Source organism: Apostichopus japonicus, chromosome 9 (genome assembly GCF_037975245.1).
Source record: "Apostichopus japonicus isolate 1M-3 chromosome 9, ASM3797524v1, whole genome shotgun sequence".
Taxonomy (NCBI): Eukaryota; Metazoa; Echinodermata; class Holothuroidea; order Aspidochirotida; family Stichopodidae; genus Apostichopus; species Apostichopus japonicus.
Window position 1 is genome coordinate 21,796,365 of NC_092569.1, and position 26,527 is coordinate 21,822,891.

The 26,527-nt window shown below is 37.7% G+C and overlaps 1 protein-coding gene across 1 annotated transcript; it reads left to right on the forward strand.

Moving 5' to 3' along the window:
- Nucleotides 1-26,250, forward strand: LOC139973157 (protein phosphatase 1G-like). The gene is made up of 8 exons (XM_071979625.1): nt 1-244; nt 3,852-4,110; nt 8,698-9,165; nt 12,392-12,582; nt 13,581-13,815; nt 17,335-17,464; nt 18,639-18,729; nt 23,302-26,250. Exons 1-8 carry the CDS (start codon nt 134-136, stop codon nt 23,470-23,472), a joined length of 1,656 nt encoding a protein of 551 aa, XP_071835726.1. The 5' UTR covers nt 1-133; the 3' UTR covers nt 23,473-26,250.
- Nucleotides 26,251-26,527: the final 277 nt, after the last annotated feature.

A 26,527-nucleotide genomic window follows, 5' to 3' on the forward strand; every position in this document is an offset into this window, starting at 1 on the left:
AAAATAAGAGAAAACACCGCGCGCCGTAGAATTAACATTACACGACTTTGTTACACGTGTGGCATCTGCTGGAGAATTTCGTCTTTCAAGCGAAATTTGCTAAGTTTTAATTGATGAGAAATCCAGAAGGGCTATGGGTGCTTACCTCTCACATCCAAATCTTGAAAAGGTCTCGGAGAACGGGGAAAATGATCGTTTAAAATACGGTGCATCGGCAATGCAAGGTTGGCGATTAGCGCAAGAGGTACAGAATCGTTTGGGTCACGGTTGTGATAGGGTAGATGGTTATTAGGCCTATGTGCATCTGCACAAGACTAACTGTAGGAAATGGCATCGGCATCTAGGCCTAGGGGCCTAGGCGTAAATTAGTTCAGTAATTTTGATATGAGCTTTCTGTTTTGGAGGCTCAGTAGGATGATGTCACTTTTCTGAAAACTGTTACATTGTAGGCATAGAATTTCCCATCTTTATCCATTAAATTCAAAGGTCTAACAAGTAACAGTAACAGAAGTACTAACAGTATAGTAACACTAACAAGTAAAAACAGTAGGCCTAGTACAGTGGAAGGCCCTAACACTTAGTAACACTTAAAGGAGTAACAAATGGAATCAAGAAAACAACTGGCAGTAAATTTCCTGACTTAAAACACACATTGTGTCAGTTACTGTACCTAGATTTGGTAACAGCACAATAATATTTGCTATATAATAATCACTTCTAGGCTACAGCCTACAGGGTTACTGTTTGCCTCGGCCTACTGTAGGTATACAGTAGGTCGGAAGTCATGTGGATTGTGTGTTTGACGATTGAAACTTAACCTAGGCTTAGGCTAGATCTGTAATGTATTCACATTTTGTTCATTACTGTAAACAATTTTATCAACATAACTTCAATTTCTTGCCATAAAATTGACAATTTTTTTCTCAAAAGTTGTAGCACTACTAGCCCATCAAGATTTTTGTCCTGAGATTTTTGTACCCTGATAACATTTTGAGGGAGCCCATTAGAGTATAAACCTTGTTCAATCTTTCGTACCCATATAGCAACTAAATATACTATCAAGATTTGCTTCCAGGCGGCCTTACTGAAGTGGGTAAATAGCATATCGTAAAGTCAATCGTAAAGTGCGTACATCGTTTGTAGCCAACATAGCGTGCCTGCACACATCATAATGTTAATGGGGCAATGAAACCTAGACTTTTCTGCTTAGAGACTACCATTTTGCAGTATGCTCTTCACGACAGAAGCAAAACGAATGCTTGAAAAATGAAAACCTTCCTTTCTACCATAAAAATCTATTTAATTGTCACCCATGGCATATACCATTTCGTTTGAATTCAGACAGTGGTATCCAGTCAAAACTTCCCTTTACCAAAACGTCCCCGCTTTTTTAAGACCAAAACGTCCCCGCTTTTTACCAGAACGTCCCCGCAGTCAAAACTTCCCCGTGAGTCAAAACGTCCCCGCTTTTATAGTCAGTTGGAATGCAAGTGTGGATGTTTTTAGTTCAAATCAAAGAGTAAGGATAAGTATAGTTTAGGTTGAAAACACAGTTTTTAGGAATGGGAATTGACTGTTATGAGGGCGGAAACATTTTTGAGTATAATTTTTAAGTAAAACATTTAACGTTACCACTCTAAAGGTAATCGAACGATATATTCTATACTTCAAAAGGTCAAATATCAACAGGGGCACGTACCCGTGACAAAATTTTACTTCGTAAAAATAAACGATAAGTGATATCACTCAATTTAAAATATATATATTGTATAGTATATGCATCCAAATTGTTTTTAATTCCTCTGGCATAATATGTTTTGTTTTCCTTAATTCGTAAATTCACTGGAAAACATAGCGTATACCTTTTTCATACCAAATATAATTAAACGATATAGTCCTTCATGATTTATTTAGCGACTGTAATCCAATTTGTATGCCGATTACTTAAGCCAAATTATAACTTAAAATTAATATATATTCACAACTGTGAATAAATGTGATAGTCGGGGACGTTTTGACCAACAGGGATGTTTTGACCAATGTCGAAGTTTTGACCAAAAGCGGGGACGTTTTGGTACAGGGACGTTTTGGTAAAGGGACGTTTTGACTGGTAAGCCAGACAGTTCCCCTTGTTTTGTGGCGTAAGCAAGCCACTTATCGCATTTCAACACATACATTTCCTACGCAGGTTTCATGGGTACTATGTAATATGCAGTGTTGTTAAACAGTTTGTTACAAGCTTTTTCAAATCAGTCTATCATGATTTCAAGAAAACCTGACAGGTGTTTACTTTTAAATCTATTTTGAGCAATGGAGAGTAGTTGCTTTGTTTCCCCCTACTCCATTAAAAGCACTAACCCAATAGTTCCGTAACTGTTGAACAAGTAACACAGATTCCATCTACTGTACAGATTCATTGTAAATATATACTGTACAGTTTATCTGAACAGAAGATCTATAGTACAGTCGAGTATACATACATGTCTATACCATGTAGCACACTAACTGTAAACATTTAAATACAATGTACAGCAACATCAGTATAGGCTTACTGTACAGAGTTATGAAACATAATACATAAAACATACAATTTGAATGTCTAGGCTGGTCTAACACAATCCCAATGGAAATACTCATTAACTACAGTACTTCTATTTAACCCTACGACATATGGTTGCATTAACTTTAATATATACGTTGGGTTGGTTGGCAACTATCTTGGCACAGAGTGCTCTATGTCAGGCGGATAGAGTGAAGTAGTTGAATAAGTAGAGAATTAGTTGAAACTAGTAGAACAAAAGTAGTTGTTACACAGAGTTTCACATGTGGAGCCATCATCAGACAACTGATCAGTTGTCTGATGATCGCTCAATGCTTGAAACTCCAGAGTAACAACCACTACTGTAGTGTTCCACTAGACAACAAAGTTGTCTGATGATTGCTCAATGCATGAAACTATGAGTAATAGCTACTAGTGTTCCACTAGTCTCAACTACAGTTGTCTCGACCTATATTCCGCTCTGTCCACCGGCCGGACATACAGTAGAGCACTCTGGGCTAAGATAGACGCAAACCAAAAATCTCTATATTAATGCCATTTTGTAACATTTCATTACTTTGAAACTCAACAACTTTCTCATTGATATCAAACTGCTCAGTACTGTAAGACAGAATAATGTATCCATTATTGTATGGCAAAATGATATGAAAATACTATGCACAATTATCAGTCTGCTAGATACAAGTGCAAAGATAGCAGTTTTGGTACATGTGTAATTTTTTTATAATTTTTTATAATTTTAGGTTAACAGTCTTGTTCAGGGCCAAGGTCCTCTCACACGACTTTACAACTTAACCCTGGTCATTGGTAACTTGTCACACCTACACACCAAATTGTTCACAATTCAATCAATCTGTCCTGGGGCACCACAGTGCACCACAACCACATGTCCCCCGGGGGACTTCCCATAGGGTGCAGCCACAAACCGGCACAAACAACTATATTTACAAGTTACCTCCCAAGTCCCCATTTACTGTATACACCTGGGTGAAGAGAGGCAGTGGAGATAAAGCGCCTTGCCCAAGGACACAACGTAATGATCTGGCCAGGGCTCGAACCTGCAATCCTTAGATCACAAGTCCACTGCCTTAACAACTTGACCACAATGCCCTCATGTACATATAAACTATAGTAAAGAGAGTAAATGTACCATAGAAATTGCCACAGAAAATTTGAAAATAATGTTATTCCCTGTTTAAAGATAACTCCTGTCTAGTGTGTACAGTACATCATGTATAGTATACATATATTTATTTTGTTACTCGTTGCATTTTGATCTTTTTATGCTTAGGATGATCACAACTGCTTGTCACTGTTCGCTGAGGACACAGAGTTATTTGGGGTCTATGATGGTCACGGCGGCCCGGAAGTTGCCATCTACTGTGCAAAGCATCTACCGAAGCTGATAAAGAGCTCAGAAACTTTTAAAGATGGCGACATAGAGAAAGCACTGGAGGAATCTTTCATGAAGTTTGATGCTACCCTCAAGGAGGAGAAAGTGATCCTGCAATTAAAGGAGATTGCCGGCCTAAACAACTGCTCTGATGCAGGTACTGTATGATGAATGCATTGTGAGAAATATTGTGATTTTAAATTTACTTCACAGCGGATTTAACTGACTACAGTACAGTATTCCAGGATCATTCAGTTTTAAGCAACTAGATGATATTCTTGGGCTTTCATAGCGCTGACAGTATCACAGTGTGTAAATTTAGCGGTCGTCCGGTCGTCCGAGACGACCAAATTACCTGCCGGACAACCAAAACTTGTCAAATCGTGAAGTACTGGTTGCCCGGCGGACAACCAAAAACTTTCAAAAAGGCTGGTTAATGTTCCGTGAAACAAACGGAAAAAAGACACGAAACAAGCGTGAAACCAAAAACTTAAAATGGCATTTCAAATAAGAAGAAACTCATTCCAAACTCCGCCTTCATCTAATAAATATTATACGTAGGAAGGCCAAGCCCTAACATTGACATGAACGACTCAAACCAAGCTTCATGGTATTTTCTGTTCCGTCCGTTTGTCAACAAAGGCCAATCAGAGTTCAGGTTTACCCCCACAGGCAAAGACCCCGCCCATCCACCACATTTTTTTGAGAAACATACACCAAGTACACACTCACAACTAGGTCAACGGAAAACAACAAAACACATTTTGAACGAACATCTTTCATTATTTCTTTTCAAAAAACCACAACTTCTTCTGACAAGAACCAAAATTCTCCTACTCCTACAGATCATTATATTTGTTTGAAAATAAATATATCATAACAATCAACTGCAAGGTACAGGGTTACCAAAACTTCATTACAGATATTTTCATGCTAAAAATAGACAATGATGCTTTACCAAGATTCCCGTGATTGATTGGCTAATAGTCCGAACCGATTGTTTGCAAACATTCTTGCATTTTCAGTGCTCAATGAACAAGAAGTAAGTTGTTTAACAACAATTACTTGCAACGTTTACTTTCCCTTGTGTAGAGATATCAAAGTTTGTGGCAAAGGCTATCATATGTGAGCACTCAAATAACATAACGTTAGGCCTTGTCTCATATTTGTTACGTACATTTTGACAACAATCACTTGCTGGTACGAAGATGCACTTGAACTGTTTCTGAAACTATCACGTAATATTTTAATCATTGTTTTGATCAGAAAATGTTATGAGTTTTGTGGGAAGCTTACATATCTGATCCGGAAAGGATATTTTATCTCACAGTATGTTTCTTTTCTCTGCAATAAGAGTTGCTAATGTGAAATGTGCATTCATACCACAGTAGTTTCTGTTGCAAACTTTTTCGCGGCTCAATTGACCACGTGCTTCAGAAAAGTTTATTTTGGAACAACATTCGTGTATAAACTTACTTCTGTATTTTAAAACATTGAAGTTTCGCACAGATGATTGTTTGCAAAGAACCCAGGATAAATGTTGCATCAGATTTTAAAGATTTGCGCAAGTGTAGTTGAAAATGAAGTTCGAACAGGCCTATGTAAATGCAGTAGTACAGTATGGAATTTAGCGAGAGATATGCACACTGTAGGTACAGTGATTTTGAAGAGTTTGGCTGTTGGAAGCGCTGCAAGGTCAAAGCATGGAGCTACTACTGAGTTGGCGAGTAGGGAAGTACAAGGGCGGATGGAGGAGGGGGCTGGGGGTATTTTTTTTAAACGGCAGGGTGGGCGAAAGGAGGAGTCGGCCGGGCCGCCCCTGTCAAACACCGAAGCTAAGACACTGAGCCATCTGCCCTATAATATTGTGTATAACATTCACAAAGTATAGGCAATGATACTACACTAGTATTAGTACAGTAGGTCACACAATCAACGCAATTGGTGTTCGATTGGGGTGCAAGCTTTTTTTACAGGACGCAAACTTTTTCGGGGGCTCGCGTCCCTGGGACGCAAACTTTTTTTGGCTAATAACATTACTGAAACTGAAAAACTAGACCAGTACTATGACGCACCTACAGCTTACCACGTGGTTATTGTATCGTTACGCCCTGCAGCAAAACATCGCATACCTAACTAATGTACACAATCTTTGCTACAGTCAGCATTATTAGAAAATAAAATCCAGCAATGCCGCTGAAAGAAACACAGAATTTGATCTAGAATCCATGAAATCGCTCAACATTCATGGTTTCTTAGGAGTCCCAAACAAGTATTTTTTTCTGAAGATAAATTACTATATAGTAGCTTTACAGGACGACCAGAATTTCAGCAGGACAACCAAAAATTGGTGAGCTGGTTGTCCTGGGGACAACCACTCCAAATTTCTTAAATTTATACACTGATCATGCATGCAAACTATTCTTTATTCCAATGTTGAGTATGACTTGATACAAATGAAAAGTTACTGTGCGTGATTGGGCAAGCAGACTGCCCTACAGTAGCACTGTATGTTACTACTACAAAGTACTACCCATGTCAAGGTTGACATATAGCTAAATTGTCAGGATGTTTTGTGATGATGACTCATTCTGCAAAGTAAGCCTTCCATGTTTTGTGACAATTTTCTTTCCAAATCAACCTCTGATACTGAATGTGTGGTTTATCACACAGGTCTCTTTGTAGCAAGAGCTTAAAAGCGATCAGTTCACCCTTTGGCGATAAAAGCTGCAATCAGAAAATATCAGAACATTGTTGGTTAATCCAGACATTTTTGGCTAGACTGTACATTAATTCTATTCAGAACAGGGTTAAGATAGCAGTTTCTTTTTGTGTCAGAAAATGGTCGCAAGCGTCAGATAACCAACCATTAATGGTTTCGGTCAACTTTTCGGGTCAGCTATGAATTATGGAGTTATAAAAAAAGGATCAAGCTACTGTATTATTAGTTTTTACAGGATATACTTTCCTACTCATACAGTACTTACAGTAGTTCAGACTTCAGTACTGTACAACATATGGTTATGTATCCATATACATTAAATTGATTAGCCGCATGAACGATAAACTGAGGGCTTAAACAAGAGGACGTGAATGACAATTGGACTTCTCACTATACAGGAACTGGTGGTAATTTCACTCTCCAACAACACAAGTTATATCGAATAACTGTACACATACTGTATACTGTACTGTAGCTGACAATCTTGTGCAATTATTCCATAGGTGTCTGGGCTAGTTGTCAATTATCCACTAGTACAGTGCTCTGCTGAACCTACAGTATATATTACTTGTAGCTCTGCTATTCCACCATGAAATACTCACGTAATCCCACCCTTCGTCCACCAAAATATATTGTATAGTGTATACACTTATATTTTACAGTATTAGTATACACACTTGTACAGTACAGTATATCGATAGTTTGTGTTAGTCTGTTAGACTTCAAGAAAATGCTCAGGACTACAGGGTTATTTCTGTTTGCAATCTTTACCATGAAATGTTTGATATTTAAACTGAGAGATTATAGTTACTGTACAATGTATCTGTGCATGATGTTTCCCTCGATACATGTATGCACGTGTGTGTTAAATGTGTACATTCATCTGACAGAAAGTGTCTCAATCAATGCCAGGACTTGATGAAAACCGGGAATCACCCAGTCCCTGTACTCGCTCTGTTATGATGACTGTATGGACCTCATACACTTACAATAAATATACCAGTATGCCAACAAAGTCATATTAAGCTTCTCTGTCTGAATGTGATAAATTGTATATTTAACAATATAGGCCTACAGTAGGCCTATAATTTGAAAATCATATTTAGCCATGAGTGTGTGTGCACAGCCCATGCGTAGGCTCTGCAGTCTGTAGTGTACTATACTGTAGTGTACTGTACTGTACTACACAGGCTGTACTGAACAGATTGTATATATGCAGATCTATGCTCCTGGAGAGTACAATCTGCTGCATTGATCAACCTATCCATACAGACCTGAAGGATGTTATGATTAGGATCACAATTATTCTTGCCCTGTGCATATTGGCCAAAAAGAAAATGATGAGAATTCACTATAGGTGGCCAAATATTTTGCAAACTTTTTGCCAAATCTGAATATGTTCTGCTCATAGTGGGAGGGAAAGGGGTTGAGAAGTGATGTTCAGATGAATACTACACTATCTGAGTGATTGTCAATACTGTACAGTCGGTATCAGGTATACAGTACAATAAAAAGTGATTTCAATAGTTGGGATCTTCGTGGACTAAATTATAACATACTGTACATAAAGAAATGTCACTATGAATAAGACAACATGCAAGTGTTGTGTACTATGCTCTGTGAGAATGCCAGAAGAATGAGAAAAAAATAGAAATTTAGGGAAGAATGATTTAGTGTCCAACTTTTGTGTACTGTACATATAGCAGCTTTGAAGGCTCTGAATGTGTCTCTAATTCAATACTACGGTTTCTGTGTTAAAAGCTCTGCCATACATCTTTAGACTTGTACAATTATTTAACCATCTTGCGTAACGTTTCGCGATGAGATACTGGATAAGTTATTCCCCAAAATCGTCTGGCTTGAAATTTCATCCACCAAATTAATAGATACAGTATGCTACCACTGCCTCCATTAAAGATTTTTTGATATTGATGCTACATATATTTATAATTAATATACATAAGTACTGTGGCAGGGGTATATACGTATATATTCTTTCTACAATTTTCTTTTGTATCACAGAAGAGGGTGAAGTGGACAATCTACATGAGGAGGCCAACCTACCGTTAGGCGAACTTTTGACTAAGTTTGGCATGCCCTCCAACAAAAACCAAAGATCCCTTCGGAAGAAGGTCCACCGTGAAGATCTCCTGTCTCCGGTAGTGAACAAGAAGAAGCCGGTGTTTCCACTACTGAGCAGTAACGACGACAAAACCGTCACCAACGGGTCTGAGGTAGCGAGAAATGACAGATCAATCTCCGAAATAGAATCAGAAACAGTCAAAACTGAAATAAAGTGTGAGGAAGAGAAATCAGGGAAATTAGTTCAAAATGGAGAAAAGAAGGGAGAAAAGAATGGAAACAGTGCTAACACCACGTGCGAGAGTCATTCCAAGGATGCCAGTCCCACGGTAGACCAAGAATCCAGTAAAAATTCTGAATCTGAAGCAGTTTGTAATGGAAAACCAGAAGATGGTAAAACTCAGGAAGGTGAGTTTATGAATGATGTGTTCTTGTCATTTCCCAACAGGTTTTTTTTTAATGAGATAGGGGATTCAGCCTTTATAAACCTGAATGTGTTTATATACAACAGTGTACATTAAATATTATAGTACTGTAGTTTTTTAAGTTGTTAAAGGTGTTGTCATGTACAGTAAGAACTGTACTGTGGACACTGCACTGGGTGATCTTAGACCTGTAGGTAAACAACACCCAACAGAGGTGGTTACAGAGTGTTCATTTTCCTTTCAAATTGTGGATTTCTTTGCTTATAATATTCTTGTTCATAGTTCTTAACACAGCATGATTGGTGTTTTCTACTTGTAAGGCATACTAGAATATATATTATGATTGAGTGAAACAGAAAGTCACAAAACATTGGTTACCACATGTATGCACAGTTCAGTATACATGCAGTGATAAATACAAAACAACAGCAGATTGCAGAAGTGAAAGTAACACAATTCAGGGACCCGTGTAAAATGTATCAAAATATGTATACACAGTCTACAGCATTTGCTCCTGTGTATGTTGATATACACTACGTACAGTAAAGGAATAATTCATCCAGTATCGCATGGCACAATGCTAGATCTGCAAAATGGTCAAGTTGCTATACCAGTGTTGCAAAGGTGTATAGCAGTTTTCTACACAGGGACTACAGGTATGGTACATACTGTACTCAGTGTATGTTGATATACACTACGTAGAGTAAGGGTATAATTCATTTTGTATCACATGGCACAATGCTAGATGCAAAATGGTCAAGTTGCTATACCAGTGTTGCAAAGGTGTATAGCAGTTTTCTACACAGGGACTACAGGTATGGTACATACTGTACTCAGTGTATGTTGATATACAGTACACTACGTACAGTAAGGGTATAATTCATCCTGTATCGCATTGCAAAATGCGAGGCAAAATGGTCAAGTCGCTGTACCAGTGTTACAAAGGTGTATAATAATAATAATTAATAATTCTCAGTTCTTATATAGCGCAACTTATAATAAAGTCTCACCGCACTGTACTTAACCCTGGTCATTGGTAACTTGTCACACCTACAGTACAGTACATACCAAAGTGTGCACAATTCAAACAATCTCTCCTGGGGCACCACAGTTCACCACAGCCACGTGTCCCCATTGGGACTTCCCATAGGGTGCAGCCACAAACAGGCGCACTCAACTATATTTACAAGTCACCTTGCAAGTCCCCATTTATACACCTGGGTGAAGAAAGGCAATGGAGATAAAATGCCCAAGGACACAACGCAATGATCTGGCCAGGGCTTGAACTTGTAATCCACTGCCTTAACCACTTGACCACAACGCCCCCAGCAGTTTTCTACACAGGGACTACAGGTATGCTACTACATACTCAGTGAAAGAAACAACTTTAGAGCATTTGAGAAAATGCTACACACAAATTTATTAACACAATTAAATACCATGTTCATACACAAGTGACACAAAATGAAAAACAAATTCCGATGGCTTAGTTTATAGATCTAGCATATATGTGTGTCATGATAAATTAAAATAGCATGTTGGATACAGTTGTTGCTGTGGTTATTATCAAGCAAATGACACACTATATTGTATTCTTACACCTTAAGTACATCTTAGCATTTCTCTGCTTACTGGGGGGTATGCATACTTTACTGTACATATCTGTGGCCAGAGAAACTTTTAACAATTCATAGCAAATCGTTATTGTGCAAGCTGTCAATTTCCGTTGAGTGTGATCAATCATAGGGATTAGTGATATCATAAAATTATAGATACAAAGTTCTACAGAAGAAGGCGGACCACAAAAAGAGAATAAATAATTATCCTCAAAATGTAAACTGTCTGTTACATTTGGTAAGAAATTTCATAGACAGTTTTTATTATGTAAAGTATGTTGTACTGTACTTTCTCAGTTTTCCATGGTTGGTTTTTTACTGTTTGTACATGATGTTTTGATGACAGTTTTTTAGTCTTTGTGACTGGAGAGAACATACTGTATTAACTTAGAAAGAAGAGCCCCACAATGGAATAACAGTACAGTAACAATACAGTATAGTCAAGTGGGGTAAAAAAAAACAATTTACCTAAAGTTTGCTCTAAAAATTGATGAGTAAGAGGTATTGTTTTGGTTCCAATGTTCAAGTGTGTGGAGTGGGATTCTCTTAAAGAGAATCTAACAAAAATAACTTTTTTGTAAATGGAAAGTGTCGTTTTTTGCGAAAAATGTTGTTTTTTTTTACCCCCAAAATTTGCTTAATTCGGGGTAAAAAAAAACAATGCCGGGGTAAAAAAAAAACAATGCTAGAAAACAGTTATTTTCTTCATGAATGTATCTTAAAATCATGTTTGCATATAATTACATCTAAGTATGAGCTACTACCTTTACATGAAAAAGGAAAAAATGTTGTGAAATTGTCTTAATTCGTAATTATGTATGGCTCGTGTCATATGATGCTACACAAATGTGGTGTAATATAGTAGAAACATTAGAGTTGAGCCAATTTCAGTTACTTCTGCCCAATTATTTAACATTTTTGACACATGACAGACATGAAAACTATTTGCCTAACCTTTAACATCAACATTATGGAAAAATGTATTCATTCGGGCAAAATAGGGAGTACATTGTAGCCGGAAAGTACTTGTTTTTTTTTTACCCCATTCGCATCATTTTTTGGGGGTAAAAAAAACAAGGCCCCCCCATGAAGCGTGAATGAAGTTGGAGTAATTCTACCATGGGGGAGTGTAATATCACTAACTGCTATGCTGTAACTGCTGGAATAATCTCCACATCATATAAGCTGGGTATGCAGGAGAAAGTTTCGGATATGTTGTACAAACTTCAAATTTTGCTAGTTTAGCATTCGCTTGATTTGATGAAGCGGTGATTGGCAGCGAAGTGACATAGAGTTCCAGAAATTATATAATAATAAACTAGACATAAAGGACTATCACCCAAAATAAATTGGAACTTTGGCTAATATTCCCCTTCTATAAAAAGGGGTTGTTTTTTTTTACCCGAACTACCCCCTTGTTTTTTTTTACCCCAACTGACTATACTGTAAGTGTTTGTCTTAAATTGTAATTAATCAGGCCTCAAGATTCAAGTTATTTACCTGAACAGTACTGGCTACTGTTAATGCCAACTGTGGGTATTCTCTCTTAGCCAGTTCTGTGGAATTTACCGTAATTAACATCACGTTTCACAGAAAACCATGCATTATCATCGCAAAAAGTGGTCAGTGATGATGTCGTAAGTAAGGAGGAAGAGGAGGAGGAAGAAGCATATGAAGATGAAGAGGATGATGAGGAAGATGATGAGGAAGATGATGATGAGGATGATGAAGAGGATGATGATGATGAAGATGAAGCAATGCCACACAGCAGCGGTCATGAAGAGGTATATATAAACTGTAGAGACCTGTAATACCACATTCCAAATATGTATATTGCAGAAAAGTCCTGATCATGCAAGTTGCCCATACATCTCAAACTGACTTACTGCATTTTTGTTTGTATTCTGAGACAATTAGAATTCCCCATGTTATGCACAGTTACTGTAGCATAGATACATTTCTCAAAAGCAGAATGGTGCACACTTTTAAGGCTTGTACATGGGTCATTCCATGTCAAATCAACAGATTTTGGATAAGTTTGTAGTTCAATTTCTCCAAAAATCATCACCTTCTTGCATGATTAGAGCACCAAGATAGGACCTTACAAAGTCACTTGGCCAGCACGTTACAAACTCTCAAACGGTCATTCATTGGACAGTTTTGAAGCAGTGTGACTTATGCTTTCTTCATGGTGTTATAATCATGCAAGGAGGGTGGTAAAAATGTTTGAGATGGTCTAGCAATAGCCATCTGTGGTTGACATGGAATGACCGATGAGTCGTGCTGAGTTGAACATTGTAATCCCCTTGAAGTAATGAGAAAGGTCACAAATGCAGGATGGTAGCAGTTAATACATTGTGTATGGTACTCTGCAATATATAAGTCTGGTATTAGTTATATATGTTACAATCACCCTGGCAGAAATCATAATCATTGGATCATAACAACCTGTAGCAAAAGTACCTGGAATCAAGAGTACTTATCTACATACTGTATGTTATGAAAGGACACTAGCCTGATATTTGGTTGATGTCCATATTAGTAATTAATTCAATGTGTTCAAACCTGCAATGCCCTGTCTGCCATTTAATTATGTTCATGTGCATAGTGTTTTTGCATAGGAGGATGGTGTGGGGGAGGGGACATGTGGGGTGGGGGGACATGTGGGGGAATATGTGGGGGCGACATGTGGGGTGAGGGAGAGAGGCAAGAGGAGTGCTCTTGAGTACATTGCTAAACACAACCAGTTGCTTTCAGCTGTCAGGTACTTTGTTCATTGCAGCCTGGCAGTGACAGCGGCACCACAGCCTGTGTGGCCATTGTCAAAGGAAATGAAGTCATAGTGGCCAACATTGGTGATTCACGGTGTGTACTATCCAGGGACGGTGAGGCTGTGGACCTATCGGTGGATCATAAACCCGAAGATGAGGAAGAACTGCAGAGAATAGAGGAAGCTGGAGGGAAAGTAACTCAAGATGGAAGGGTCAACGGAGGCCTCAATCTCTCTAGAGCCTTTGGTAAGTTATCAGTACTTTTATCAAGACTACCCATTGAGGCTTTATTAGTACTACCCATTGCCCTGTTATGGGTCTGTATCAGTACTATCTAGGCTTTATCAGTACTATCCAGGCTTTATCAGTACTATCCAGACTTTATCAGTACTATCTAGGCTTTATCAGTACTATCTAGGCTTAATCAGTACTATCTAGGCTTTATCGGTACTATCTAGGCTTAATCAGTACTATCAAGGCTTTATCAGTACTATCTAGGCTTTATCAGTACTATCTAGGCTTTATCAGTACTATCTAGGCTTAATCAGTACTATCTAGGCTTTATCAGTACTATCTAGGCATTGTCAGTACTACCTAGGCTTTATTAGTACTACCCATTGCCCTGTTATGAGTCTTTATCAGTACTAACCAGGCTTTATTAGTACTACCCATTGCCCTATTATGAGGCTTTATCAGTACTACCCATTGCCCGTAAGTTATGTAATTCATGTTTATTCACAGATCTCATTAGCATATAAGTCACATAGTTGTACACCTTGCAAACAGTTGGTTATGGTTAATAGATTTAGTCTACCAGTAGACGCACATGAAGCCGGACTCCTTAATTCCTCAGGAGCATCTAGGTATGTGGCTTCATTTAATCGCCAACATAGTAAGAGTTACATTGGTAGTCGACAGGATGCAGACCGCTTTACATCTTAACAGGTCACAGGATTAGAATTTCAAAATGTTAGCCACTTGATAACATGAGGCAAGTGCCTGAGTGCTTAAAATATCTATTGGCTAAAATCAAGTTATGTGCATTTTCCTGAAATACATCAAACATCAGACACTGCAGGCTTATAATGGAAGCAGCCCAATAATATTTCCGGGTAATAAGCGGTTCAACTAAAGGGCTTAGGCTAATATTACATATAAAGAAGTCATGGTTGGTTTGGACTGATGTATTTTACCACACTTATCATGTGTTTATGTTCTTAAAGCAGCATTTTGAGTTGGGTCGCTTTTTTCCACCTTTTTAAAATGTGGATCGATTTTTTTACATGTATCAATCATAAAACAGCAAACTAAGATACCATTCAAGTTTCACCCTGCCAAGAGCGTTAATTAGCGAGTAATTAACGATTTATATCGATAACGAGTAAAAGTGTCCTCGACAAAGTTTTCATATCTCCAAATCCACTAGTTTGAATTCCACCTATCAGTGAATAGTATGTTTATTCATGAGCATTTTGCGTTTAGTCGCCGTTTTCTACTTTTTTTGACATGTCCATCGAGTTTTTTACATACATCAAATCACAAAACAGCAACTTAAGATATTAGCCAAGGTTTTCCCTGCCAAAAACTTTAATTGGCGAGTATTCCACATACAAAATTAAATCACATTCAGTTCCCAAACCCACTAGTTTGAATTCAACCAATCAGAGATGCAGGTTTAGTTATGAGCCGTTGCTAAAAATAGATTCAAGACTTTGCGTTGGGAGTTGTTATGCAACTCCCTGGTACAACTGCCATATAGACTGTACACAAATCAAGCGTGGTGTAAATATTACTTATCTGTCAATGACGTTCGTAGTGTTTAAATATTCATATTATGGGCGAGGTTTATTGGGTTCCCAACGGAAAATATCTTGGAGAACAACAAAGTGTGAAAGTTGCAATTTTTTCGACTTTTATGCCACCATTTGAAGTAAAATATAAATAGATAAGCTAGTTATGTATGTCGTTATGGCATAGTGGAGTCAGTGAGGTTGAGAAATATCATAGTCGAGGACGCAAAATGCTGCTTTAATATATTGACTTTCAGCAAAAGTGCAAGTGCCCTTTTTTTACTTGCAAATTGTAATTCACTGGCATTTATCCAACAAGTAAGACTGAGTCATGTCATCAATGTAATTATACTTTGTAGAAATGAGCAAGAACTCATTACTGTAAACTGTGTGTACAGACAATTATATTCACAAATTGAGAAACAAGTTTAAGATAGACAGGGATTGATAATCAGTAGTATACAGTATATAAGCTGCTACAATATTCACTTCATACCAACCCACTCATATTTTGCAAAGATAAACATTTATGCTGTTTCCTAGGTAACAAATTGCACCAAGAGGAGTTATATATAGATCTGACATTGTGCTACAGTTGTTGTAGTTTTTGTCTTGGAATTGATATCATGGTTATAATGTTAGATAAATAAAGCAGCAAACTACATACATGTATACAGTACAGTATGTTGGGCGAGCATTTTACAGCCATGTACTGTACTGAGTACAGTTGCAGGCTACCTTAGAGGTCTATGCTGTTTTTTTGCTCTAGTGTTTTGTTTGTGTGAAACAAGCTGAAATGTTTGTAGTCATATTGTAAAGCAGTTATTGAAAGTTATTTTTTATGTTTCAGGTACATGTATCATATATGTACATACATGAACACATGTATACATTAATCTCAAGTTACAACATGCGGGTACAGTAACTTTGTAAGCTCATTTGTTCAAATTTCAAAATCACGACAATTTTTTTTTTTTAAAACATTTCTGGGACATATATATATATATTTGTCTTCTTTGGGAGGGGGAAGGTCATAATTTCTTTCCTGTTGTTATTGGCTCCATGATTGGACAACCAAACACAAAGATACAAAATAATTAGTGAATGTGCTTAATTCTGCCCTGCGGTTTTTGACCAGGTCCTTTGTTTAATAGAACGTAATCAGTGACTTTTTTGGTATTTTTGGGATGTTTTTTTTTAAATATTTCTGGGACATACATATTTTTGGAGGGGGGGTCATAATTTCTCCTGTTGTTATTGACCCCATGAGTGGACAACCAAGCACAAACATGCAAAATAATTAGTGAATGTGCGTAAGTCCACCCTGTGGTTATGTCCTTTGTTAACACGTCACCAGTGACTTCAACCGGGCGAAACACTGCTCATCTCGAACCTGACCGGACTTCACTCAGCCTGAATCCAAAGTCGTAAGGTTAACTTGTGGAAGCTCAGCATGTAGTATTTACTTTGCTCCTCGCTTACCTGTCTCCTCACAACCTTAGCACCTCGTTCTACAGTGCCTATAAAGTCCTAGTAAAATAATAACAGCAATAATAACAAGTTTAACTTGTGGAATTTCAACATGTAGTATTCCATGATTGGTCAGCTGTGTGTGCAGCAGTTTAGGACTCAAAACTGCCCCCTCTTAAATTCTCAATGCATGTGTCCAATCACCAGGAAGTAATTTTGCATGTGACCTTAGAAATAGACATGTATCTGTCTTTAATGCAAAACAGTTGTTTTGTGCACTCATCATTGTGTCTTGATAACTATTTTAAACTACAATGTCCTAGTTGATCTGGGCCGGGATTCACTTCAAATGGCAGTGTCTGTGACCGACTTTATATAAATACAGTATGCATGTGTCAATTTGAGAGATATGTACAGTAGAGTGTGTTCTTACAGTTAGTGTTTTTTTCGAGGTTCGTATTCAGGAGGTTCTGTGACCGTTTCCTGTGGGTTTTGATTTTGCCAGGTGATCACTGCTACAAGACAAATGAAGATTTGCCACCAGAAAAACAGATGATTTGTGCCTTCCCAGATTTACAGAGAACAACTTTGACTGCTAAAGATGAATTCATGGTAATTGCCTGTGATGGAATATGGTAATTATATACTTTTCTGTGTTTTACTATCTTTCTTTTTCTCTCTTTATTTTCTTCTATAGATATTTCTTTTCAAATGAAAGCATTTGTGAAGTTTTGTATGTGACAGTTAATTCATCCATGAAGTTATGATATTGTTGCATAGTAGGCCTATGTCTGTGAGGTGATCAATGGTGTGGGTGAGAGATCATATGATAATCACCACTGTACAGTAGTAGTGTCTGCCAGGTGTAATTTTCTCCATTGTATAGCACATGCATACTGAAACATGGCATTCGTGCTTCGGTGAACGTGAATTTGAAGTAATTAATATCTGCATAGTACGGTGTAGAAGCTTGCATGGTGATAATAAAATCCATGCAAGGCATGAAAGAATCCTCACTGAAGGGCAGACATAGAGATTTTAATAACATATTAATTATTGGGATAGATATATTTATGGTTCAGACTCCTATTTTGAGAAGTAAACATTGTGGGTGTGGACGGAAGACCAGATAATTATCAAACAACATTTTGCTGTATAATCTAAAGAATCTGAGGGGGCTAACATCTGTCGTCAAACCTACGCCTACTTCGTTGCTTTCCTGATAAAAACAGAAATATAAATTCCTTCTACCATCCTGTGTGTTCCGTTTCCACTTTTGTTCAATGACTTTTCATTGCAATGCCCCAGATACGCATTATTTTACAAGATATGAGGGCTTTTTTCATCCAAGTTATATGCAAAGCTTAATGGTCGGGAAGAATAATTTTTCACTTAGAAAAAGTACTGTACAGTTGTTTTTTTTTTCCCCCAAATCATACATCCAATCTAGTACTGTTCATATTCAGTATAGCAGATTACTGTATGTGATTACTGTATTCAAACATGAAAAAACAATGTTAGTTTTCATGACATTAAAGGACTCGATGCTCTCATTGCATGCTTGTTTCCAACAGCAGACTTCATTAGTAAACATTTCACTTGTTTCAGTATTTTCCAAATTTTAATTGAGTACAACATCTATTGTTCAATTGTTAATTAATCCTGTGAGAGATAGTTTGACCTTCACCTCACCTTCATCACTCAGTCTGAGTTTGGACTATACAGTGGGTGAATCTTCAGCACTGCAGACATGTGCTGATGTATGTTACACTGTCTTAATCTATATGATGTTCCTTCATCCTACATTAGGAACGCCATGACTAGTCAAGAAGTCATAGACTTTGTTAAAGAGAGACTCGATGAAGGTGGCAAAGATAACTTGTCGGGTATATGTGAAGAGGTAAGTCCTTAATCCCCCCCTCCCCCCTCTTTTTGTGGGGGAAGAATTGAACTGGACCGAATAAACAAAAATGTATGGATTTTACAGACAGAGTTGGTATTGATCAATTTACTTCGCTCCTCGCTTACCTGTCTCCTCACAACCTTAGCACCTCGTTCTACAGTACCGCTTTTAAGTAAATTGGAAAACCGCGCTCTTAATCGCGCTCTGTGCGTTTAAACCGCGCTCTATCTTTTGTTAAAACCCGCATTGAAATGCAGTTAATTGCGGGGAACTGTTTATCAGAGCGCAGATTCCGTCGGAAGGCTTCCCTAATTCTATTCACGCCAGCTAAAAGTGTGAAGTTCATTGTTACCGTCAGACGGTCAATGGCTGTAATCCTACTTAATTCCTTCCAATCCGGTAACAAAAGAATATCGATCGTCGCCGGTAGAAAGAAGACCGAGGGTTTATACTCGGTCAAGGGAAGGGATAGTGTATAAGCACGTATCTTATACTGTTTAAATTCAACGTACAATACAAATGTTCAAGTGGAAGCAAAACAGTTGGTTTGATGAGTGAAACGTTAGCAAACAGAATTCCCGCGATTGCTGCGAACAATAAAAATTGCCGTTTAATATTCAAACAGTTCTCAACGTCAGTTCGGAAATAACAATATTCCTGAAAATTATTCAGGAATCATGATTTTTCCTAACACAGATTAAGTGAGAAAGCCGAATTGATCATTTCTCGAGGCTAGAACAGTACAGTATAATGTTCTTGCAAGTAATACGGGCTATTCGCGCACATGTTACATTACGGAACTGAGTTGGTACTCATTTGTATACTGCACTGAGACATTGCACGTTGTCACTGCCCTTGGAATTCTCAAAGTATACAGCTTCTCGGGCACTGTTCAAAACAACACTGCAAACGTTTTTGCACGTTCTCATTTAGTATGCATGGGCCGATCCTACCTCTAAGCCTACATCGAAAGTTACGCCGTATACACCTCGCAAGAAAACCACGATAACCTTAAATGAAAAAACAATATTTTGCACTTAAAGATCTGACTTCCCTCAAAATGCAATGATAGGGTCTACCCCCAGTACTTCTTGATACATTGAGTTTCCAATTACTAGTCAAAAATATTTTCTGCAAAAAAGTACGATATTTTTCACAAAAGTTGATGATTAGATAAGTGCTTCCTCACAATCAACGAGCCGCCCCGAATTCGCTCCGCTTACGTAAAACTTCTATATATATTGCACGTGGAAAACCCGAGTTTTTACACACAGAATTCCCATTGACATTGGTCACGGAACATAAGTAGGTCATCGACATTCGAACTTGGCAACTTGCCCAAGTTCATTGCACCATGGGAACGACACAAATTGTACATGATTGTACATTTTCTGAAAAACGTACGATATTTTTCACAAAAATTGATGATTAGATAAGTGCTTCCTCACAATCAATGAGCCGCCCCGAATTCGTTCCGCTTACGTAAAACTTCTATATATATTGCACGTGGAAAACCCGAGATTTTACACACAGAATTCCCATTGACATTGGTCACGGAACATAAGTAGGTCATCGACATTCGAACTTGGCAACTTGCCCAAGTTCATTGCACCATGGGAACGACACAACAAATTGTACATGATTGTACATTTTCCCGCCAGCTGGACGCCAAGTTATAACTTTTGGTGTAATATGCAAAGTATGAATGGTAGTGTACTGCGCGGTTAAAACTTAAACTATTGCGACACACACAAATTCTGTGTGTTGTAGAAGTAACTTTTGTATCAAATGTAAAGTACTGTATGGTAGGCCTACTATAATTTATAAAAGACGGTTTTCCTCAGGGGATAGGGAAAAGGGGTGTTTCGGTGAACTCGATCTCTTTGTATAATAATTGGATACTTAAAATGACCATGTACATGCAGTTTCTATTTCTCTTTAGTAAGCTCTAATCATCATTTTTATCCTTTGCGGATCTTTATTGGAATAAATTCGAAATGTATTACTTGACGCCAGTATTTAACGGTAAGCATTTCTTAAATTGTTGACAGAGCTTCAAAATCCATTTTCAAACAAGTCTGTTAATTTTCATGAAGGTTTTATAAAAAATCGACATACAGCTAGGGAACGAAAGCTGTTCTCTAGTATCCAAATAAAATACATGTTTCTCGTACTGAGATCTGAAAAAAACGGGCGGCCATTTTTCTTCATTTCATGCGCTGCTACTAGTTTGGAATATGTTCCAACCTTTACAAAATAATTTTTACGGATAGTTTAGATTTCTTGTAATCCGAAAAGAAACTCGGGAATCAGGAAAAAAGAAGGCCCATCAATTGCGCGGACGAGAAACATGTTTTGAATTTAACCGGCCCTGCTTCAAATTTGTTGGGTGGAAATTCTTTTTTCTTTTCATTCTGCTAGAACCAATGGTAATTTATATAAAAAATTCACACAAGAAACGCTTAGTAACACTTTATTATTTCTTCAAAATGTTGCCAACTATTTAAAGTAAACTTATCCTCCGTCATAACAGAAATAAGACCTGAAGTTGTGCTGTCGTCTCTTTCTGAACAGGGAGATCCATGTGGTCTTGCCAGATATTTAATGCGTAAAATATTTACACCATATGAGGTTTTAAATTGTAATGTTAATGGGATTAAGAAAAATGCACTTGATAAGGATAGGGTATTTGCAATTAGGAAATGTATTATGGAGCAGTTTCATGTACCACTTCACATTCAGAAAAGAGCTTGGGGACAGTGCGTTAAAAAGATGGACACAGCCAACAGAAATGCTAAGAGATACTTAGCAATGGCAGTCAAATCTTGAAGTACAGTATTTTTTGGTATATTCCATTTTCCTCTATTTTTTGTCATCATATATTTAAGTTATTCTTGATGTGAAACCTTTGAAGACTGTAGTAAAAAAGAACTACATGTTTATTTTGATCCCTTGCATGGTAATTTTAATATTTTACTTATTGTATTTTTCAATGTTGTTGCCTTTGTAAGTGCAATGTTTCCTAGTCTAATAGACAGTGTGTTGCTTTTAGTTTGCTTTTCTAAGCGTGACACTGTTGTACTGTTTTCTTTTATAGTATTAATTAATTTGCTTTGTGAGTGCAAAGCTTCCTAGCCTAATGTGTGCCTAACTTTTCTTTTAGCATTTTTAAAAGATTTACAGAAAATACAGACTGTTTGTTTCTTTTTAGCTTGCATTTCTAAGCTTTAACACTGTTGCATCATTATTCTCATTTTATAATAATTTGCTTTTTTTTAAAACAAGCATTTGTGCTTAGAATTCTTTTTCATTTTGGTTTCCAGGATATAACTACAATTATTCTCTTTTCAGCTCCTTTCAGTTAGTGACAACCTTCGTATTCGTAAGCCTATGAACAGAACTCTATAAAAAATAAAATAAAATCAGTGCAACGTTTCCTGGCCTAATGTGCCTAAAGTTCACACAAAACGTGGGACCTAATGTTACTACTAAAAATGATATGTTACCCCGAAAGGATAAGGCACGAAGTTTCCTTCTTGCTTTTTATGGTAACCATAACATATCGGGGAATAAAATAAAAACGTATAAAAAAAGGTTTTGCCCTTCAACACGAAACTATTCTCGTTTAAAACTTTCAGTCGAAGTCGTGAACTTCGTACTCGTACACTGGCCTAATGTGCCTAAACTCAACACAAAACGCGAGGCCTAATGTTACTACAAAAAATGGTCCGTTAATGCTACGGCCAAAGGATAAGACACGAAGTTTCCTTCTTGCTTTTTATTACTTCTGGTTACCAGAACATATCGGGGAATAAAATAAGGTTTTTAAAAAGGTTTTGCCCTTCAACACGAAACTATTCTCGATTAAAACTTTCTTTCCGTCAAAGTTGGTAAACTTCGTTTAAAATTGTGATGTTTATAACAGGTGTTGGTTACAAGCGATAGGTTTACACTACCTCCACGCTATGAATAGCGTTGTATCGATCGGTTCACTCCCATTGTGTCGGTGGTGAATAGCGAGCGAGGGGAATTCGCGTTCCTTTGTTTGGAACGCGGGGAAATCGCGTTCCTTTATTTGGAGCGCGGTTAAGTACAGTTAAGCTGCGTTTTGCGCTGAATCGCGCTAATCTCTTCCAATTTACTTAAAAGCGGTACTGTACCTATAAAGTCCTGGTAAAATAATATCACTGTGCGCCTTTTATGACCGGACCCCCTCCGGTCACTGCCCTTCCTTCTCATGAGACCACTACTTCTCATGAGACCACTCCTTTTCACCGACAGCACCATCATGCCTCTCCACACTTAGAGACAAATTGAGAGCTGTAATGATTGGAACATGTTTTTTACTGCAATGGATGATATTTTTACAGACAGAAATTGCCATGGGTCACGTCTACACTCCAGAATTCATTTTAACACTGTACTTAAGGAACATTTGAGATGCTTACCTGTAGTTTAATGTCACAGACATCATGGTCATCGTCATCCTCTACAAATCACTTGTATAAGTCTTCATCTGATGTGTTTTATTATTAATTAATGTGAACATTTGTGCCCCGTTTATTTCAGTTGTTTGACATCTGCTTAGCGCCAGACACCCAGGGAGATGGAACAGGCTGTGATAACATGACATGCATCATCGTAGTATTCAGTCACGACCAACTTGATCCGAGGGGAAAGAGGAAGGCCGAGACAGAGGAAGCAGCCGGAGTCCCCGAGAGCAAAAGACCAAAGCTTTAAAATATAACAGACTTTGGAAAATTGGCAATTGTCCAAGATTTGGTATACAACAGCTAGTAATCTCCCACCTTTTCTCTTTGTTGAATTATGAGAAAGGTATTCAATTGTAATCTACACATTTATCCTGTAGAAAGAGTGCTGCATTGTAAGAAAAGAGAGTGGGAAAAATGTGCTGGCTCTCAGACAACTTTGATATGGAAGATTGTAGATTGTCAATGGCAAAAGATGGCTACTAGCAGGGTGTTTTTGGAGCATTCCTGCCTTTTTCTCGTTTGTTGTATATAAGTCCATTTCCAAATATGAAAATAATTGAAATATTCTACAACCAGTCATGGAGATTCTAGGGTAGGTTTTTGATATGCGAGTGAAATGCCTCTTAATGCAGACTCAGGAAAATTTCCAAAATCGCGATTTGTGCCGGCCAAAAACGGAAAAAGAACAAGAAAATGTCCTCGATGGAAGGCCTTCATAACATTTCCATCCTCATCCTCATAATACAATCTGCACTATGAAAGTCCATTTTATAGAAATTTGTGTGGAAATGCCTATCAATGCACTATTTTTGTATAATAAATGAAAGGGGTTCCTAAGAGGAAATACCCTTCAGGTTTCAACTATAACCTACAAGGAGAGGGTTTGCGGGAGGGTGTGGAAGATTGGTAGTGTTGGCACAGATGTCAGATTTTCTTTTTCACAACAATTGGTCGAAGAGGGTTGAAGTAGAAATAGAAGAATTACAAGATGGTTTGTTCACTTATCATTACTTATTCCAGCAAATTACAGCAGCTTTTTGAACTTTCTCTTTCGTCCACCATTTTGCCAAACCTATCAACAAAGATTCCCAAGTGAGCAGTTGATCGAGGTAGTGCGCCGTCCTTGATGTTGTCACAAATTAAAAGAAAAAGTCATCTGTTGAAGGAAAGTGCTGCTCAAACTTTTGACATGGTCGTCTGGCCATCCGAAATCACCACATTTTCTTTTCTGAAAGCCAAAGTCAGCTTTGGGGGTCATCTGGTGAACTAGTAGTTGTTTAGATCAAATTCAGATTGCAATGTAACTAAATATGTAAAATTATGAATTTGCACGACACTCCTCCAATACTTGTGATCCGGTAATAAAAACGAAAATAGTGGTAGTTCTCAGATCCACCAGAAATAATCCAAATGGTTTGTTACTATTTATACTTGAGGTAGTTAGGCTGGCTTATTTATACTTGAGATTGTTTTGTCATTTGCCATGGGAGAACCATGAGTTTTTTTGTGGCAGAAAGAGTGCCCGGCAACCAAATGGTGAAAGACTAGTTTTATTTGCCCCAGAATTTTTGGAGAATATCCAAAAATTTGGATGAGGTGCAAGATATCATCTTACTAAATTTGTTGCAAGACTGCTAATGCTGCCCGCTCAAATCTCCTGTGCACCTACAAATGAAAAGAAAATTGATCTCTTGAAGGACCCCGGAACTCTTTTGGCTATCTGCCACCCTCACCCTCCCCCCTGGGCCCACTCTAAGGGAGCTTCTAACACCACTGTGGGAGGTATCCCCTTGCGACACACCAGGCAACAGTCGGTGTAGACAGCTTGCCAATTACCAGCAAAGTCATGTTTGGGATATCTGAATGAGAAACATTTAAGTAAGCCCTCAAATTAGTTCTAATTCTCTTTTATGGAACGATAGATCAAAGTAGGAAAGTGAACCATTTTCTTAAAAAGGATGTTTCTATCTATAGCAGTGTTGTTACTAAATGATAGAAATCTGTAAATTGTTCTTGTGAAGATGGATTGCTATTACATTGGATGTGAAGGAGCATTCCTCTTCCACTCTTGTTTGATGGAAGAAGTACAGAGAGTGTATGAGGTCCTTTCAATTACAACTTTTTTTAAGATAACGGAGCTTTTTGTTATCGGTGCTCTGTTCATACGATTGATACATAGTTTGTACCTACTTTATGCTAGCACTGTACGACATGCACTGTGGTCTTAGGTCCTTCTTTCTCTTCATCCACATGTCTGTGAACTTAACTAATTATCGATATAAAATGACCGACATCACTCCACGTTCAAAATTTCTTGATGTCAGTTCCCGCTGTGTTTGCCTTCTAGTGGATATTGATGGAATAGAAGGTACAAGCAACAAATGATCCACATCCCTGACCACCAAATGAAACAAGGTTATGTTCATCTCTGCGAACCATATATGCATTATCGTGGTTGTTTGTGCAAATGACTTCTCTTTTGGATACACCTTTACTCTTAAGCCTTACTGTGATATTAAGGTAGTCAAAGCAGAATTTTCTTAACCCAGATGTGCTTAGACATGGCCTGTAGTCGTTAAGTTTCATTTTGTTAAACTGTCATGTATTTAACACTAAAAAATGTGGCTGAAGTTATTCTTCAAAGAAGTTAACTGTCTCCCACAATCTCTTATGCTACACAGACATTGACACAAATGGTCTGTTAATTGTTAACGTGCCACAACAGGAGCTGTACTATGATTTGGTCTGAAAGATTAAAAAGTATCTGTGAAAACTTAAATCCCTGGTCTGATACAGTGAAGTAGAAAGCAGCAACCTGGTACCTGTGCAACAATACAAATGGGGCCTCAAAGGAGATAAGACATTCACTCAAGTCGACAGACCATGATTGGGGCCTTGGTAGGAATTTGTTGATATTTTGGCATCTCTAGACACACAGGTACAGGATTTTGTTTGGATTTCCATTTTGGTGGATAGTGGGAGAGAACTGGAACTGTACTGAATAGTATTTTAGACATGAGAAAAAGAATAAAATCTTATTTCAAAACTTGTCATCAGCTGATTCTAGGTCACATATATGAGGTCCTTGACTGAGGGAACTTTGACAGCTAAACAAACATTCCAAATGTATCCGGTTTCAAGGATAAATAAGATTAAAATAGCCTTAGTAAACCGTTTGAAAAACGGTTGACCAGATGACATCACAGACTGCTGCGATCCACTGTGGTCCAAGCCAATCAAAATAGGTAACATTGAGTTAAGGACAAGATATTAGGACCAGGGTTTCAACTAGCCTTGTGAAG

Coding starts and splice junctions, on each gene's coding strand:
- LOC139973157 (XM_071979625.1), top strand. CDS start 134: ATGGGTGCTTACCTCTCACATCCAAATCTTGAAAAGGTCTCGGAGAAC. Junction 4,111..8,697: donor AAACAACTGCTCTGATGCAG/GTACTGTATGAT, acceptor TTTGTATCACAG/AAGAGGGTGAAGTGGACAAT. Junction 9,166..12,391: donor AGATGGTAAAACTCAGGAAG/GTGAGTTTATGA, acceptor CACGTTTCACAG/AAAACCATGCATTATCATCG.